Below are 15,735 nucleotides of genomic sequence, written 5' to 3'. Positions count from 1 at the left end.
CCTTTATTAAAGAGAAAAGTGGCGAAGAAGGAAACCCATAGCAAACACTGAAGGGAGGTGGAAAGAACAGGGGCTGAGTTAACGTGCCCTTCTCCAGGCTGGATGCTTCCCACTGAGAACTCACGGCTCTCTGGGCTCGCTCGGGAAAACGCTGGCCAAAATGGGCTTGAATTAATTCGAAAATAAAAGGCGAGCTTTTCAACAAGAGTGTATTCGGCAACGTTAACTGTGGCCAGCAGTTAATTTCTGCCCTTTTCTCATCGCTTGAAGTCCGCAAAGTGTCTTTAAGACTTGCTCTTTTGTTTTAGAGCCTGGAGAAAACTCTTTGTTCTTCCTTAGGGTTAGCCCAGTTCTCAGACTTGCACATGGCAATACTTGAATATCTCCACGTCGTGATATTAAAGATGGATATTCCCGCATTATTCGCATCATTGTTTCTATGACAAAAAGCACCGAGTTCATACATAGTAAAGACGTCTTTTTTCTGACGCCTTCACGTTGAGAAGCTGAAAAGGTATTTTACTGAAGTTCGGCTAAATTGCAGGAACAGGTTCACCCAGAGGACAAATTTTCTATTCGATTAGTTGTATTTCAGCCGGGAAGAGTGACCTCTAAACCCTTAACCTTTTGGACCCAAACTACCCTTCCCTTTCTCTGGCATGGAGAGCAGCTAGCAGCAGCGCTTGAGGAGGGAATTCCTGAGACAAGTTTTCAAGTTTTGTTACACCAGGTTCCTGCAGTACTGGCCTTTCCTCTCCAGAGCTGCTCAAAGCCATCCTTTTGCTCTTCATACATATCTATTAAAATAAAGAAGAAAAAAGGGTGTGGGGAAGTAAAACCCCTCTAGCTGCCCTTCCTGAAAATCCTCTGTCCGGACCCCCGCTGTTTTCTTAAAGCCTGATAAGTTGGCTGCGAGCAGGGCAAGAGTGTTAATCGAGAGAGAGCCACCAACTTTGGCATCTGTGGTACAATTCTGGAAAATAATGGCCTTGGATAAGAAAATCTTTGTTTTGTGCTTCTCATCAACCGAGATGACTCCCGAAGTTAAAGGACCAACTTCTGCTCCCAGATTTCCTTCCCCCGCCCACTGAAGTCAAACAGGCATGTAGCTGCGAGCAGAATTTGTCTCATTGTCTTTTGAAATGTTAATAACTCCAGGACGAGTGTTGGCTTCGGCAGGCACAGCTCTTACAACCCCGTTTGCAAGTCGCCTTTGAGCGAGGCTGGAGCACTGTAGGTTTGCATAGGTGTAATTGCACCGTAAGATCGGAGAATACGTGAAGTGGAGGCAGAGAGTACCAAACAGAAATAGTTTCCAGCTGCCAATGCTCTGAATGGTCAGGATAATAATAATGACCAGGAGCACCCAGTGGTCGTAACCTCCCGTGCAAAACGAACCTGAGTTTCTGTTTTTCTGTTTTTTTAAATGGTTGTAACCCTCCTCCAGAGCTGTTGTTTGTATGAAGGGAAGCTGGTTACCTTTGTTCATCACGGGTGAACGTTGTGCATTTGAGCCTTTGTTAAACGGTCGCATTGTCCAGCACCACTCTCATCTCTGTTAAAGTGTGATGCTTTTATAGACTTTGCTGATGTTTTGCTGCCATTAATTAAAGCGTTATTTATACTAACTGTCGCCTGTAGTTTTGATGTAAGCCCTCCGCATACTTTTGAAATAATAAAAGGTGTAGCGAAATAGATTCTGGTTTGTACCTTGAACAAGCAGTCCTTACAAGGTGGGTCTCTCTTCTGTGCAAATGCTGGTCCCTCCCATCATTCCAGTGTTAAAAGATGAGTGACTCTGCATAGCATCCTTCCAAATGTCCCTTTGAACAGGTTTGCTGTTTGCCTCAGCCATAATGGTGTGACTCCAGGCCAAGCTGGAGTCTATATTTACTTTTGGGCTGCAGTTAAAAGTGCCTGTCATCCATTTGCTGCTGCTTTGCATTTAACAAGCCCTCCTAGAATGACTCCTGGATTTCTGCATGTGTGGTAGGAGGCAAGGAGCCACACCTGAAGTCACCTCGGTGCCCACACAGATGTGTGTCTTTTAGGTGAGTCCTGGAAAGAATCAATTAAATAAAGAAATGGAAATTCGAAATTGCAATGCTGAGAGTGGTTTTTCCTGAGCAGTAACTCTCACTTTGACAGCGGATACAAAAGAAAGATCACAAGAAAACACATCTTGGAGTCTTTAAACTTTTTCATGCACCTAGGACAAGCATATTTTTTTTTCTTCCCAGCGTAAGCATCTCAGACAATAACATATACAAGTAGCCAGGAGAAGTCGATTGCACTATTTTTGTCATAAGTGCTTGTCAGTGAGGGCTTGTCCTCTCCTGGAGCGTGGTCAAGGCACGAGTCCAAAAATACAGTCTCTGGCTCAGCCCGGGCAGGGAGCAGGGTGCCCAGCAGAAAACATGTGCCCTTACAGCCCAAGTGCACCGAGGGGAGGCTGGGGCTGCCTTTCTAAGCACACACTCGCTAAGTTTAAATATTGAGGCATATCTTGTGATTGTACTTTCTCTCTGTGCTGTTTAATGGCTCCTCCTGTTACTCCCGATACATCAATACAGTTCTGTATATTATATCACCACTAGTCGTTAAGGTAAGAATGAAGAGGAAAGGCAGAGTCAATAGCAAGCCCCACTCACTGTACAGTACAGTAAATAGGGACCTCTCGGTGCAGAGCCACACCGCTTCCAACGGCCATGTTTGTTAGCCCTTTCCCCTGATTCTTTTTTCCTTTTTTTTTTTTTTTTTCCCCCCTCCTTCCCCCCAAGCCTAGAGACCAAAATAATCTTGCTAGGAACAGTCATAACAGGCAGAATTTCAAAGTGCAAGGAAGATGATAAGAATAGATTTCTACAAGTCCTGACCACGTGATTTGCGAAATAATTAATTCAGCACGTCCCTTAAGAAACACGGAGCCGTCATTAATCTGCCAAGCAAAGGACTCTATCAGACTTGAAAACTGAAGAGATCCCAAGAATATAATATACAAAGGGTGCCGTCCCTCTCCCTGCACACCTAGCTCTTTGGTAGCTGCTGAAAAAGAGACGCCTGGTACGTAAACATTTTTTACTTTTATTCCTCCTTATTTAAGGCTTAATGAACTCAGCTGTCAAACACTTGACAAATAGGGCACGCTGCTTCCTGATTTCCAGCGCGGCAGCGGCCGGGAACCGGACCGGGCGCAAGCGATGACCTTTGCTTCCCAGGGAGCGGGGGAAGAGGACGGGCGCGGAGCAGGGAGCTGATGGCCAGAGCGCCTCTGGAGCCGCGGCTCCGGCCGCGCTGCCTGCGCGGGGAGGCGCGGAGCGGAGCAAACAATGCGGCTGCCAGGGCAGCGGCTGCCCGGTCCCAGCGGCGGGGAAAGGCCCTCAGCTCCTCCGCAAGAGGGGTCGTAAATTTTGCCGAGCGTCTTTGACAGCGGGGCCGGAGCCAGGGCCAGGCGCGCCTTTCCCCCGCCGCCCGCACAAAGGCCGGCCCGGGCTCCACTGCCCCGGCCCCTGCCCGCTCCTGCCCCTGCCCCGCTGCCCCGGCCCCGCTGCCCCGGCCCCTGCCCGCTCCTGCCCCTGCCCCGCTGCCCCGGCCCCGCTGCCCCGGTCCCTGCCCGCTCCTGCCCCGGCCGCCCGAGCCCTCCGCCCGGCGCGGGGCTGCGGGGCAGTCCGGCCGCATCCAGCCCCCGGAGCGGGCATGCCGGCTTGAGAGCCCCCGATCAATAGCCCGGACTGGGGAAAAATAGTATTTTTGTTTTTTTACAAAGCCACTCTCTATAAACTCCATAGAATACGGACGAGTCTGACATTTCTCTGTGAAACCCCAGTCAGCTGGAAATACCTTCTGCAAACAGGATATTCTTTATTATCCCTTGCTGGAGTAATTTCTAAAAACCCTAGATTGTAGCTTTTTATTGCTTCCGTTTCAGTGGCAGGACAGAGACAAAGTTTCCTATGTTATGAATTATACATTCAAACAATAACACATTAATTCAATTATTCAAAAATGACAAATGTTTATGTGCTGTGGTAGTGACTAAGGAACAGATTTGCTACTTCACGAGAACTCCTACATTTTTATCAATGAAGTTTTATATTATCCTATTGGGCCGGGAAAGAAACCAAACTCCACCAAGACACACAGTAAAATGGACCTGAACATAAATCGCAACCCTTTCATAAGAGCGTTTATTCTCGCATATAGCCCGGGCTATTTTATCAGTTTGACAATTGCCGGAGTTGTTGTTATAAATCATCATAAGTAATTCCTGAAAGGGTGCGAGGCTGCTGGGGGGCGGGCGGAGACTGTAAATCTTTCTGTTTTATTGCTCTATGAACATATGCTGCGATTGAAGAAGTCTTAGATCCTTTACTGGAGACAAATTCGCGCAAAGCTGGAGTCCCACCAGCCAAAGAATTAACATTTCCTTAATACTTTTTCAGTTCCCTTTACAATATCTTAATTCTGGCAGTGGTGGCGAAGGTGCTCCTTTCTTTCAGCCGTCCTCCATTTTCACGTTAAATTTGCCTGCTCTTTTTTCTTTTTCTTTCTTTCTTTTCCCCTCCGTTTTTTTTTTTTTTTTTTTTTTTTTTTAAGCACTAGACTCTGAAAAGACACCAAAGGGCTGTGATGTTTTCTCGGGGGGGCGGAGGGGGTGGGGGTGTTGTGTGTTTTCAAACTGCCCTCCAAAAAGGCATTTTCTTCTGAATCCTCTTCGTGTTCTTTGCTCGTGTCCAGCTTTCCCCCTCGCACTTTTGTGTAGGAAGCTAAAGACCTCTCCGTCATCCAAAATGTCTAAACAGCGGCCAGAATTATGTTCGGCTTTGTGTGCATGTACACAAGTATGCAGAACACGCTGTGCGTGTAGGGGCTGCTGTATGTACACACAGACACGCGAGCGCGGGGGGCTCGGCAAAACTACCCAGACACCAAAATAAATGGCTGACTGAAAAGGATATAAAGAACCATTACCTCTTACTTGAGGCGAGATTTAAGTGCATCATTTCGAAGAAATATAGGATTATAAATCCGAAGCTATACACAATAATTTACATTGAACTTATGTTTCCATCACTGGACTCCAATCTTTTTATAACTGGTTTGCAAAGTCAGGAAAAGCAATGTAATTTAGATAAATGTTACAATGCACTTACGGTTAGTATTGTAAGGTGATACGTTACTGTCACATCCCCGTGCTTTGGATGGTAATGAAATCATAGCAGATGTTAGATTAGGTGTGGTGTATTTATAGCTACAGATATGTTACCAAAAAATCAAACAGAGAAGCTAATATATATATATATATATATACAATTTTTTTCTTTTGCCTAACTGGTATTGTTGGGGAGCTTTGTGGACACACACGAGAGATATACACAGGGTTTATTCCATGTCTCTTCATACACACAGAGCAAGGAGGCAGGCTCAGGGCAGACACACACACGCACAAATGCCATGAGGGCTTTTTCCCCCAACGCTTGTTTAGCCTCCAGACAGGGGTAGTCCCCGCTGCCCAGCATCTTCCCGGTCTGGAGAAGGAGAAAGCAAAAAGTCGCGCACGCCAGTGGGCCCCAACGCCTGTCCGCCAGAGCAGCGTGGATGCGGAGCTGCCCCCGGCACAGGCTCCCGGCCGCAGCCGGTTCCAAATACCTCCTCTGTCTCCGCTGGGATTTTCTGCGCGCTGGGATCATCCCGCGGAATTCACCTTTCCCCCTGCTCCTCCAGCCCCGCGGGGCGCGTAAGTGCGGGGCGGCGGGCGCGCAGGGCGCGGGTCCGCCCGCCCCACGGCCCGGCGCGGCAGCCCCGCTGCGCGGGGGCGCGGGGAGCGCCAGCCGCGGCCCCGGCTGAGGCGCTGCTCGCCGATCACGTGGGACAATATGCCTGTATTTTAAGGCAGTGCCTATATTTCTGATTATAAAGGGATTTCTCCTGCTCGCCCCCAAAATTCATCAATGGCCGCACGATTTAAAACCAAAACAAAACAAGAGCCGGCCAATTGCTGCCGTTGGTTCCAGGAGGCTGATGGCTAAAGGGTTGTGTGTTGATTTTTTTTTTTTTTTAAACCCAACAAATTCCGATTTCCACTCGCTCTCTTTTATTGGTAGTTGAGCCTGAGCCTGTTTTCGTTCTATCGGGAATTCTGGTGTATGGAAATATTTGTAAAACCGCAAGATCAGGTTTAGGAGAGTATTGTCTTCAGACAAAGGGTGAAGGATATATTCTAAGAACTGCAAGCGCAGATCCTGAAAAGTGAGGAGCCCAGGTTTATGATAAATTGATATACAGGTAAGCAACTGCATGACAAAATGGGACGTTTAACTGCAGGGGCTGTATTATCTCCTTTACTCAGAGATGTCCGGAATTTGTTTGCAATCTCCGACCATAGTGGCTGCAAATGTGTGGAGTGGTCTCCATCTACTTGAACATTTTAAGCTGTATCTTCTTTTTAATATGTTCTTTAAATAAAAAGTGAACTCATTTCCAAAAGCTAGGGGAATGTGTTTAACCCTATCCTATCCTTACCCCAATTTTCGGTGGTTTCAGGAAAGGAATTACAAATAAGCAAACAAACGAGGGAGAGAACTTTGCTAGATGTTCCCATTGCCAAAGTGAGATTGAGCATCACATTAATGCGTTGCAGTGGTTAGCCGGGCAGGGGGTAGCCGTGTTGATTTGTAAAGGGTGATTTAAAAAAGGCATATCGGTTATGTAGCCCCTACATAGGATCTCTCAAATGTTCATGCCAAGTGTCTTCCCGGACCTTTTTCCCTGGCGGTGCATTCATGTTCCTTAGTGGCTGTTGTTTTCCTTCCCCAGTTGTCTTAGTACTGCTGTTACCGGTATGCTCATGCCTCCGAGTTACACATGCTATTTGAAGCACGGCTTGATATTTATCTACCGAGAAGTTTCTTGCCCTGCATTTGTGTGGTTTGATCAATAAGGCGGTGGGAAGATGCCTGGGGGGACCGGTGCCTCTCTGGGCGGACTGGGGGGCTGGAAGCGGCCAGACAGCCTCCCTGCAAACACTTACAGCTCAGCTCCCGCTTGGGCTGTTGCAACTAGCCCGACTCTCCCAGGAACGCCTGTTTCTACTGACTGGTGGCTTGCCTGGAGCCGGGTGAACTCTCGGTTATGTCTGCTGTAAAGCCCCTGCGTAAAGCCCATCGTTGTGCTGTCGAGAGAGAGTGTGTGTAAGGTTGGAGCGGACCCTGCCCTCCCCGAGTCACCCGGGCGAGTCCTCGGCGGGGGTCGGAGCGCCCCGAAGGAAATAGGGTGGGAGGCCAGGGGAGAAGGAGAAAGTTAGGGTGTTTGTTTATTTATTTATTATTTTCTGTTGCGTGTTGCTCTGCTCGATCAGAAGTTAAAAGCACTGAACATTTTTCTTAGCTGTATGCCTCCAAGCTGCTGGCCTGCCAAGTTAGTCAGCTGAATCCAATTACTGCGAGCAGCATTTCATTTGGCTCGATGGAAGCACTCACTTATAACTTCACCTAAAATTTCAATAATACCTATATTGGTCCCACGCCTGAATAGTTCTAAAGATTTCCCTGGGTTCAGCTCTGGCAACGTCTTCTCTGAGCGCTGGGAGACGAGCACAACCCCAGCGTGCCCAGGCTCCTCTCTCCGTGGTACAGACTTCGGGGTTTATTCCTGTGGCCGTGGAAGTCTTGGTATTTGGCCAAGTTCTGGCTAAATAAAGCATGTCTAGAGCTAGAAGGCTGTCGCTTGTGAGGCCGAGAAGCTCCTTCGGAAAGGAATGAGAAGTCGATAATTAATTAGGCACAAAATGAAAACTTACCGTGTTAATCAACAGCGGCTAACAATGACTCGGTTTGCAATATTATGATCTCTCCGCTCAGGGGCTAAGGTGCAACCCACTTTAGGTTGCCTTCATACACCGTGTAAAGTGCTATTTCTAATGAATTCTCTTTAAAAAAATAAAGCACTTAAAGTTGACGTACGCCCACGTGAATACATTATATAAGACGTTACCGGGACAGGCCCGGGCCAGGAACCTGAGCGAGCATCATGTGTAATCATGAAGCTCCACTTCCCTAACTCCAGTTTGCCAGCATAAATTAAGGTGATTTGGAAGGGGAATGTAGCATCCTACTGAGTTTGGTTAGGGAGAGAGAAGACTTGGTGGAAAGTTGTAAGGTCTGTTGTGTTGTGAGCTATCGGAGGCGCTTCCGTTGGTTGTTCATTAAGTGGTGAGTTATTGCTATACGAGCCAAAGGTCATTTCAAAGGCTTATAGTGGCTAGATATCGTCTTTATAATGACCCGGGCTTCTTTGTGGGGGATTTTCTCGAACTCTTAAGTTCTTAAAGTCCTGAACCGACACATTGCACAGACAAAGGCAAAATATTAATTTCGCGACGCAAATGTTTGCTGAGCATTTTCAATGCTGGGACTTCTTCGCTTATCTTTCTTTCTGTCTTTCTTATTCGGTGTCTGGGGGGAAAAATGGAGAGAGACCCGCGCTAGCTTCGTTTCCGCGGAACTCCTGGCGGGCCGTGGGTGCGGGCGGCGGGAGAGGCGCTTGTGAGCCTGGAAGGTGCCCGCAGCCGCCCCGCAAAGGCTCCCTCAGCCCGTGCGCCCGGCCCGGGCTGGAGCTCGGGAAGGCAGGCACGGTTCCGCGGCCGGTGCGCGGGGCCCGACCGGGAGGCTGCCGCAGGCCGCCCTGCCCGGCTCCGACCCGCAACCGGAGTATTTCGCACGTTTGTTTGCTCCCCGCCTCTCTCAAAGCGCTACTAATAAATGAAGAGAAACATCTATCCTTTGTCTGGTAAAAGATCTGACGCGGACGGAGAGACACGGTGAGGGGCTGCGGACGAGATGTGCATTTATTAACAAAGTCCTAAGGAAGAAAGTCCAAAACAAAGCAGTTTCCGCTGAGGGTTATCACTTCTGTTGCAGGTCCGTGCCCACGGATTATCCAAAGGAACCTGAAGATCCTACTCACACAGTTAAAGTCAAAAATCAAGAAAAAACCTAAGTTTGGTGAGTTCTCTGAATTTCCTTTTCCATCCACGTCTCGCTTTCCCTATCGCGACAGGCCCGTCGCAGGGAGCGCGGCCCAGGCCCGCCGAGCGGGGAGAGCTGCTGGGCGCTCCCGGGACGCGCCGCCGCCCCGCGCTCAGATAGAGAACAGCCCGCAGAAGGCCCCGCTGAAAGCCGCCCCCGGTCCAGGGAAGCCGAGCCGGGCTGGGGAGCAGCCAAGGCCTGGACCCAGCCCCGGGGAGCTGCTGGACCTGGGGGGGATCTGTAGTTGGCTTAAGAGGCCCCACGGCGGCCACCGCTCCGTGTCTCGCAGGGCCCCTTCGCGCTCCCCAGTGCTCTCAGTGCCCCCAAAGACGAGACATCCCGCGGCTCGGGCGCAGCCCCAGCTGCCCTGGTGGGTGCCCAGCTGCCCTGCTTGCGGCCGGGTCCGGCGGCGGCTCCGGCGCTTTCCTTATATACAGGGCTGCCCCGGGCCGGCGGCCGGGAAACGTGCCGAGCGGGGGATTCTTTTGCCGGGCTCCCTCCTACGCGCCGGCTGCTTTGCACTTCTGAAAGTGCCGGGGCTTGGGAAGTGTTTTCCTTTTCATTCCTGGCCGGAGCGTTTACTGCCACGGCGCTAGCAGTCATAAATTTTGCTACAACCGCAATGACAGGTGCATTGATATGCACCCTGAGAGCTCCGGCTGCTTTAATAACCGCTTCGCTGGCCGCTCTCACCGCCTCTTATTTATTCGGTATCATATTAGATATTGATCCGAAGCAGAATTAAGTGTAGTGGAAGTTTTAGTAGAGAACTGCTTAATATGAAAGTGTCGGGAGGAGAGCGGCGGGCAGTGCCGGGCCGGTGTCAGCCTGGGCCAGCCGGGTTCCGCGCACACGCGCGGGTGGATGCTCGGGCTCCCAGCTGCTCTCCAGGCACAGCCGTGAGAGGGTCGGCATCCCCCAAGAGCTCTGGAACCAGCGGCAGCACAAAAAGCCCCATTATCATGTACAACGCCTAACAGTTCAGATGAGGTTAACCTTTCTGGAGAGGAGGAAGGGAAATCTGAAACACAGACATGGATACTTTGCGGTTTCCTACCCTCGGTGCCTCCAAGCCCACCTCCCATGGCTCGGCCTCACCATTTGGATGTCACTTTTTTTTCCTTGTCTTTTTTATTTTTTATTTTTTTTTTCCCTGGAGGCTGTTTCTGGCCAAACCAAGTGTTGAGCCCCCGCTTTGGTGTTACCTATAAAAACATTACCCCGGGCCTTTCACTCGTGGAAAATCAAACCCTGGATAGGTCTCCCTCTCCCTCTTTCTCTCCCTCTCTCTCTTTCTAAGATCTAAAGATGAGCCACCAAACAGTTGAGCATTGTCCATGTGATTTATGGCCCATAGCCTCCTTTTTAGGTTCAAGCAGAGTTCACAAGCAGTTGGTATTTCAGAAAAGAAATAAGGCTTTTAACAGCTTAACAGCAATATTCTTTCTTAAGATTCTGTGTATTCTTTTGGGAACTATATTTCACGAGGCATATAAAAGCCTACGCTTAAGGCACTGTTGTGCTAACAAAAGTCCTCAGTCCAGACCGGTCCCGAAAATGTAGATGATAGAAGTGGGAAAGGAATGACAGAGTTATTCGGACAAAAATACTTCCAAGACTCGTCAAGATTATCACATCATATTAAAACTCATCTTCGTCGCCACCTTCCATTCCTGCAGACTTTTTAAACTAAAAATTTCCAGGAGAGAAAAACAGTTCCCGTTTCCGTCAGCTCCACAGATCATCTCAAGCTTTTGTTCAGGAAAGAAAAGGACCCCGGCGGTCTGTGACACGGGATAAACCGCCGAGAGCGGCCGTGGATCGCAGCTCGCTGAGGTTATTTTACTTTACACAGATGTGTTTCCCAGTGAATTTTAGGGAACAGATCCACGGTATTTGGCAGGACCAACGGTACTTGCGAGAGAAAGGAGAGTACTCTCCTAGTATTGCATAAGTATAGGCAGGAGAACTATAATTGTCGGACACCTTTCAAGGATTTCTAGCTACTTTTCTCTGGTATGTTAGTAGGCTTAAATCCTGCAGAAATACAAGAAAGTCTTAAGATATGTTGATTTACAGACTTACATTGTCAGGTGAAGTATGTGCTAGTTTACAAAATTACCAAAAGTGTCAGAGAAAACCCCTATCTCACAAGAAAAATAAGAGCAGGGAATATTTAAAAGCCGCATCAAAATTGCAGAACAGTTTCCATCTTGCACTCAGTGCAGAGAAGTTTTGGGAGCAGCAAGGAGAAAGGTAACAGCACCCTGCCCCAAAACATCTGCCCTAAGGGGACCGTGCGTTTTCGGTGGGAGCAGCCTCATGTGGGAGCTGGGGGGTGGGGAGGGGAGAGCCGTAAGTTTGCAGACTGAGAAAAGAAAAGGACCCTCTAAAAATTATCTCAAATGTCTCAGGTTCTTTCTACTGGGTACAAATAAAAGGGACGAGAAACGTTAGGAGAGGGAATTTAATTCATCACAGAATTAAAATAGGGGAGCTGACCTGCGACTTCCTTTATAGTGCAAAGTGAAGGGAGTGAATGGCGCCGGTTATACTTTAACTCTGGAGGAATCCAGGGAAAGAAGAAGGGCGGGTTTACAAAGGGGACGGGATTTTTCTGCCTCTGCCCGGCCTCAGCCCGGGCTCCATCCATCATGTCAACCGTGCACGGCCGTGCGCACGCGTGCGGGGCGGGGGGCGCGGATGCTCTCGGCCAAAATGGGCCAGCGGCTCTTTGGGGACACCAGCCAGCACAGTTGCTCACTCAGAGCCGTTGCCTACGACCGCGGGGTCCGATCCAGCCAAACTCGAGCTGGAACGGTCTAAAGGCAAAACAAAGCAAAAAAAACCATCCCCCAAAATGCTTCAAAAGGTGGCCTGTAGGAAGTCCCGCCAATGTGTTCCTGTTCCCCCCTGCACCATCGCTCTCGGAGGGCTATTTCCCTGCAGTGGCCCGGTCCTTCCCTGGGGTGCTCTGCTCTCTCCCTGGTGTGGCCCAGTTTGCCCTGACTCCAGCCTGGTGACCCTGCTCCTCCTCTTTTGTCCCTCGGTCCTTCTTTGGGTCCCCTGCTCCTTCCTTGATGACTCCCAGCCCTCCTCTGGATGGGAGGCCGAGGGTGCCGGGGAGCGGAGGGTGCCGGGACCGGCCCGTGCCAGCCGCTACCAGCCTGTGTCCCCCTCTAAAAGTCTCTTTTGTGTCCCTGCTGTTTCCCTCCCCAGGTGGCTGCGGGTGGCCCGGGCCGACGACGTGAGGCGCGGGGCGGCGGTCAATGTTATTTGAGCGGGGGCCGCGGGCCTCGGCGATCGCAGAGCAGAGGATGCAGAAAGCCGCCTACTACGACAACGCGGGGCTCTTCGGGGGCTACAGCTACAGCAAGGCCGACGCCTACCCCTACGGCGCGGCCCACCAGCCCTACGGGCAGGCCGGCTTGGACGGCGAGTACCCCGGCTCCGCCTGCTCCGTCCAGGGCTCGGCACCCGGCCGCGCTCCGGCCCACAAGGGCAGCGAGCTGAGCGGGAGCTGCATGCGGCCGGGCGGGGGCGGCCCCGGCGGCAGCCAGCCCCCGGGGATCGGCGAGCATCAGCCCCCGGCCCTGCCGCCCTCCTCCCCGCCCAACCCCCCTCCCAGTGTGCCCCCTCCGAAAAAAGCCAAGGGGGGCCCCAACTCCTCGGGCTCGGCCAGCGCCACCCTCAGCAAGCAGATATTTCCTTGGATGAAGGAGTCCCGGCAGAACTCCAAGCAGAAAAGCACCTGCGCCCCCCCAGGTAGCCCAACACCCCCGCCCCGACCCACTGCTCGCCCGGGGGGCCGGGCTGAGTCCCTCGGCCTGAACCCCCCGGCCTGAGCCCCCTGGCTCCGCGCCTTGTGTGCTGCTCCTCTGGCTGTCTTCCCCCTCCCGTCCCCCCACCCCGCAGAGGGATCCCAGCCCTGCTGGGCAGGTGGGACAGGCTGGGGGCGGGTCCCGAGGACTGGACGGGTGGCCGCTGGTGGTCTCTGGGGAGAGGCAGCTGTGGGACGGTGTGTATGTGGGGCAGGGAGGAGCTGGAGGCCACCCCTGGGCCCCCTACATCCCCTCCCCGGGAGCCGACAGAGCGAGAGGGTATGGCAGGTTCCGAGAGACCCCGGGAGGAAGTGGGGGCTGTCTTTCGTAGAGGGGAACCAATGTCTCTTTGTGCCTCTTCCTTGCAGGAGAGAGCTGCGAGGACAAGAGCCCCCCCGGGCCGGCCTCCAAGAGGGTGCGCACAGCCTACACCAGCGCGCAGCTGGTGGAGCTGGAGAAGGAGTTCCACTTCAACCGCTACCTGTGCCGGCCGCGCCGCGTGGAGATGGCCAACCTGCTCAACCTGACCGAGCGGCAGATCAAGATCTGGTTCCAGAACCGCCGGATGAAGTACAAAAAGGACCAAAAAGCCAAAGGCATCATGCACTCCCCCGTCGGACAGTCCCCGGACCGCAGCCCCCCTCTAAGCGGCCCAAACCACGTCGGCTATTCCAGCCAGCTCCCCGGCGTCAACAGCCTCAGCTACGACGCGCCCTCGCCCACCTCGTTCGCCAAGTCCCAGCAGAGCATGTACGGGCTGGCCGCCTACACGGCGCCGCTGAGCAGCTGCCTGCCGCAGCAGAAGCGCTACGCGGGCGCGGAGTACGACCCCCACCCCATGCAGAGCGGCGGCGGCGGCTTCGCCAACCCCAGCCTGCAGGGCAGCCCCGTCTACGTGGGGGGCAACTTCGTGGACTCGATGCCGGCCTCAGGCCCCATGTTCAACCTGGGGCACCTGCAGCACCCCTCCTCCGCCAGCGTGGACTACAGCTGCGCCGCCCAGATCCCCGGCGGCCACCACCACGGACCTTGCGACCCCCACCCTACCTACACGGACCTTTCCTCTCACCACACCTCTCAGGGACGGATGCAGGAGGCGCCCAAGCTCACGCATCTGTAGCGGGGCGGCGGCCAGCGGGCCCCGCTCCCCTCTCCATTACCTCACTTTTCTGACGGGACAGTGTTACTGTGCTCTCGAGTGCCAACAGTATTAGTGGATTTGTCTCCCCTAGCAGCTCCCCTCTCTCTTCCGCAGCCCCGAGTAGGTCCGTGAGCAGGAGCCTTTCTCTTAGAGCTGTTTTAAGCATGACAGTGCAATATACTGCCAACCGAGGGACTGATAAGCTGGTAATGATGTACTTGAAGGTAAGTCTTAGAGATGCTGTAGTGTTAGCAGCGCGTCATGCTGAGGTGTTTTAGACCAGTCGTGAGCCGTCGGAACTCGCCCGCGCGTAAGCTTATTTCAGAGAAGTTAATTTATGAGTTCTTCCGTAACGTAAGGATCGCATTGGACTAAATGATATGTATTTATTATTTTAAGCGAGACAATTTTTTTGTATCACTGATTATTTATCCTCGTCTTAATGTATTTATGTGGGTATTTGTAGAGTTTCTTCACCAATACTTCGGGAGAGGGATTCAGGTCCATGGTGACTTACATTTCACCTATTTAGTATAATCGGTCTGAGCTAGTTGAGAGAGTAGTCTTGAACAGTTGTAACAGTGGCTGGTGTTTGTAGTTTATGTAAGGATTAATTAAGACAGCAAGTCGTAAATCATTAATAGAGTAAAACAAACTGTGGCGTCACACAAAGAGCCGTTACACTTAAAAAAATATTGAAAGTATTTTTAAAGTATTTATTTCTAATCGGCTGGCCCCACTCGAGCGCCTCGGTGGCTTGGCCGGCAGCTGGCTCGGCCGGGTGAAGCCACCTTTAGTTGGAAGCGCAGCCGCTTTGAGGAGGCGATCTACAAAGAGGGGCTCTTGGCCATCTTGTTTCAGATCAAACCCTGCATATAAATACCTCGGTGAGGTTAACATTTATTTATTGGCTGGGTATCTATCGCGCATAATATTTCGGTGGGCTACTTTATTTCTTTCTTTTTTTTTTTTTTTTTTTTTTTTTTTTTTTGATTACACTCTGGCTATCCAAAATAGAAATGAAATTAGAAGCTTAGAAGGCAAAAAAAAAAAAAAAAAAAAAAAAATTAGAAACCCTCTGATAGTGCTAATTTCATTAGGGTCTCCATAGCAATCCACGCAGCAGCTGCCTCCTCCTTTGTTATTTTTATACTGTTGTCTTTATACTAACCATAAATCAATTTTTTAGATATCTTTGGAAGCCCGAGCTTTTCCTCCTTTTTTTTTTCCCCCTTTTTTTTTTCATAAATATGGACTTTGAAAGAGAATTGACAATCAGATACACACAGCCGAAGGGGGACGCTGAGACGGGGCGCGGGCAGTGTCTGGGCGGTGCCGCCGCGCTCCCCCGGCGCCCGGCAAGGACAGTCCCACCCCGCCTGACCGCGGCCGGGGGGCACCGCCGCCTCTCCCTGCCGCAAACAGGACAGTTAACACGGGGAAGAAAAATATAAAGTAACAAGAAGATAAAAAATTAGGAAAAAGAAAGGGAACGATGCTCTGAACCCTCGTGTTTCCTCCTCTCTAGTTACACGGCTGTATTGAACTCCTCGCTGGATTTACAGAGATACTTCTTTTGTAAACGCTGTGATTAAAGTCTCTTCCTGACAGTACATATCGCTCTGAGAAGACTATTCTTATCTCTTTCTAAAAATGTCGAGTTAAATATTAATCCAAACTTCTGTATTCCCCACCAAAGCGTCTGATGCATCACTTTCCAGTTTGACAAACACTGCAGCTCCTACTC

General features: G+C 51.1%; 1 protein-coding gene across 3 annotated transcripts in view; it reads left to right on the top strand.

The window, feature by feature from the left end:
* Positions 1-15,601, top strand: part of HOXD3 (homeobox D3) — a 30,478-nt gene extending 14,877 nt beyond the window's left edge. For 2 of the 3 annotated variants that reach the window (XM_056496435.1, XM_056496436.1), the window contains exons 2-4: positions 8,919-9,002; positions 12,246-12,791; positions 13,216-15,601. In XM_056496435.1, coding sequence (XP_056352410.1) covers positions 12,296-12,791; positions 13,216-13,967 — 1,248 coding nt within the window. In that variant the 5' untranslated portion in view covers positions 8,919-9,002; positions 12,246-12,295 and the 3' untranslated portion in view covers positions 13,968-15,601. Of the gene's footprint in view, positions 1-2,814; positions 3,064-8,918; positions 9,003-12,245; positions 12,792-13,215 lie in introns of those variants that run through there. The other variant, XM_056496437.1, reaches the window with a different exon arrangement.
* Positions 15,602-15,735: the final 134 nt, after the last annotated feature.

This window comes from Oenanthe melanoleuca, chromosome 7 (genome assembly GCF_029582105.1).
Source record: "Oenanthe melanoleuca isolate GR-GAL-2019-014 chromosome 7, OMel1.0, whole genome shotgun sequence".
In the NCBI taxonomy this organism is placed as follows: Eukaryota; Metazoa; Chordata; class Aves; order Passeriformes; family Muscicapidae; genus Oenanthe; species Oenanthe melanoleuca.
This window is presented reverse-complemented; position numbering and strand designations above follow the sequence as displayed.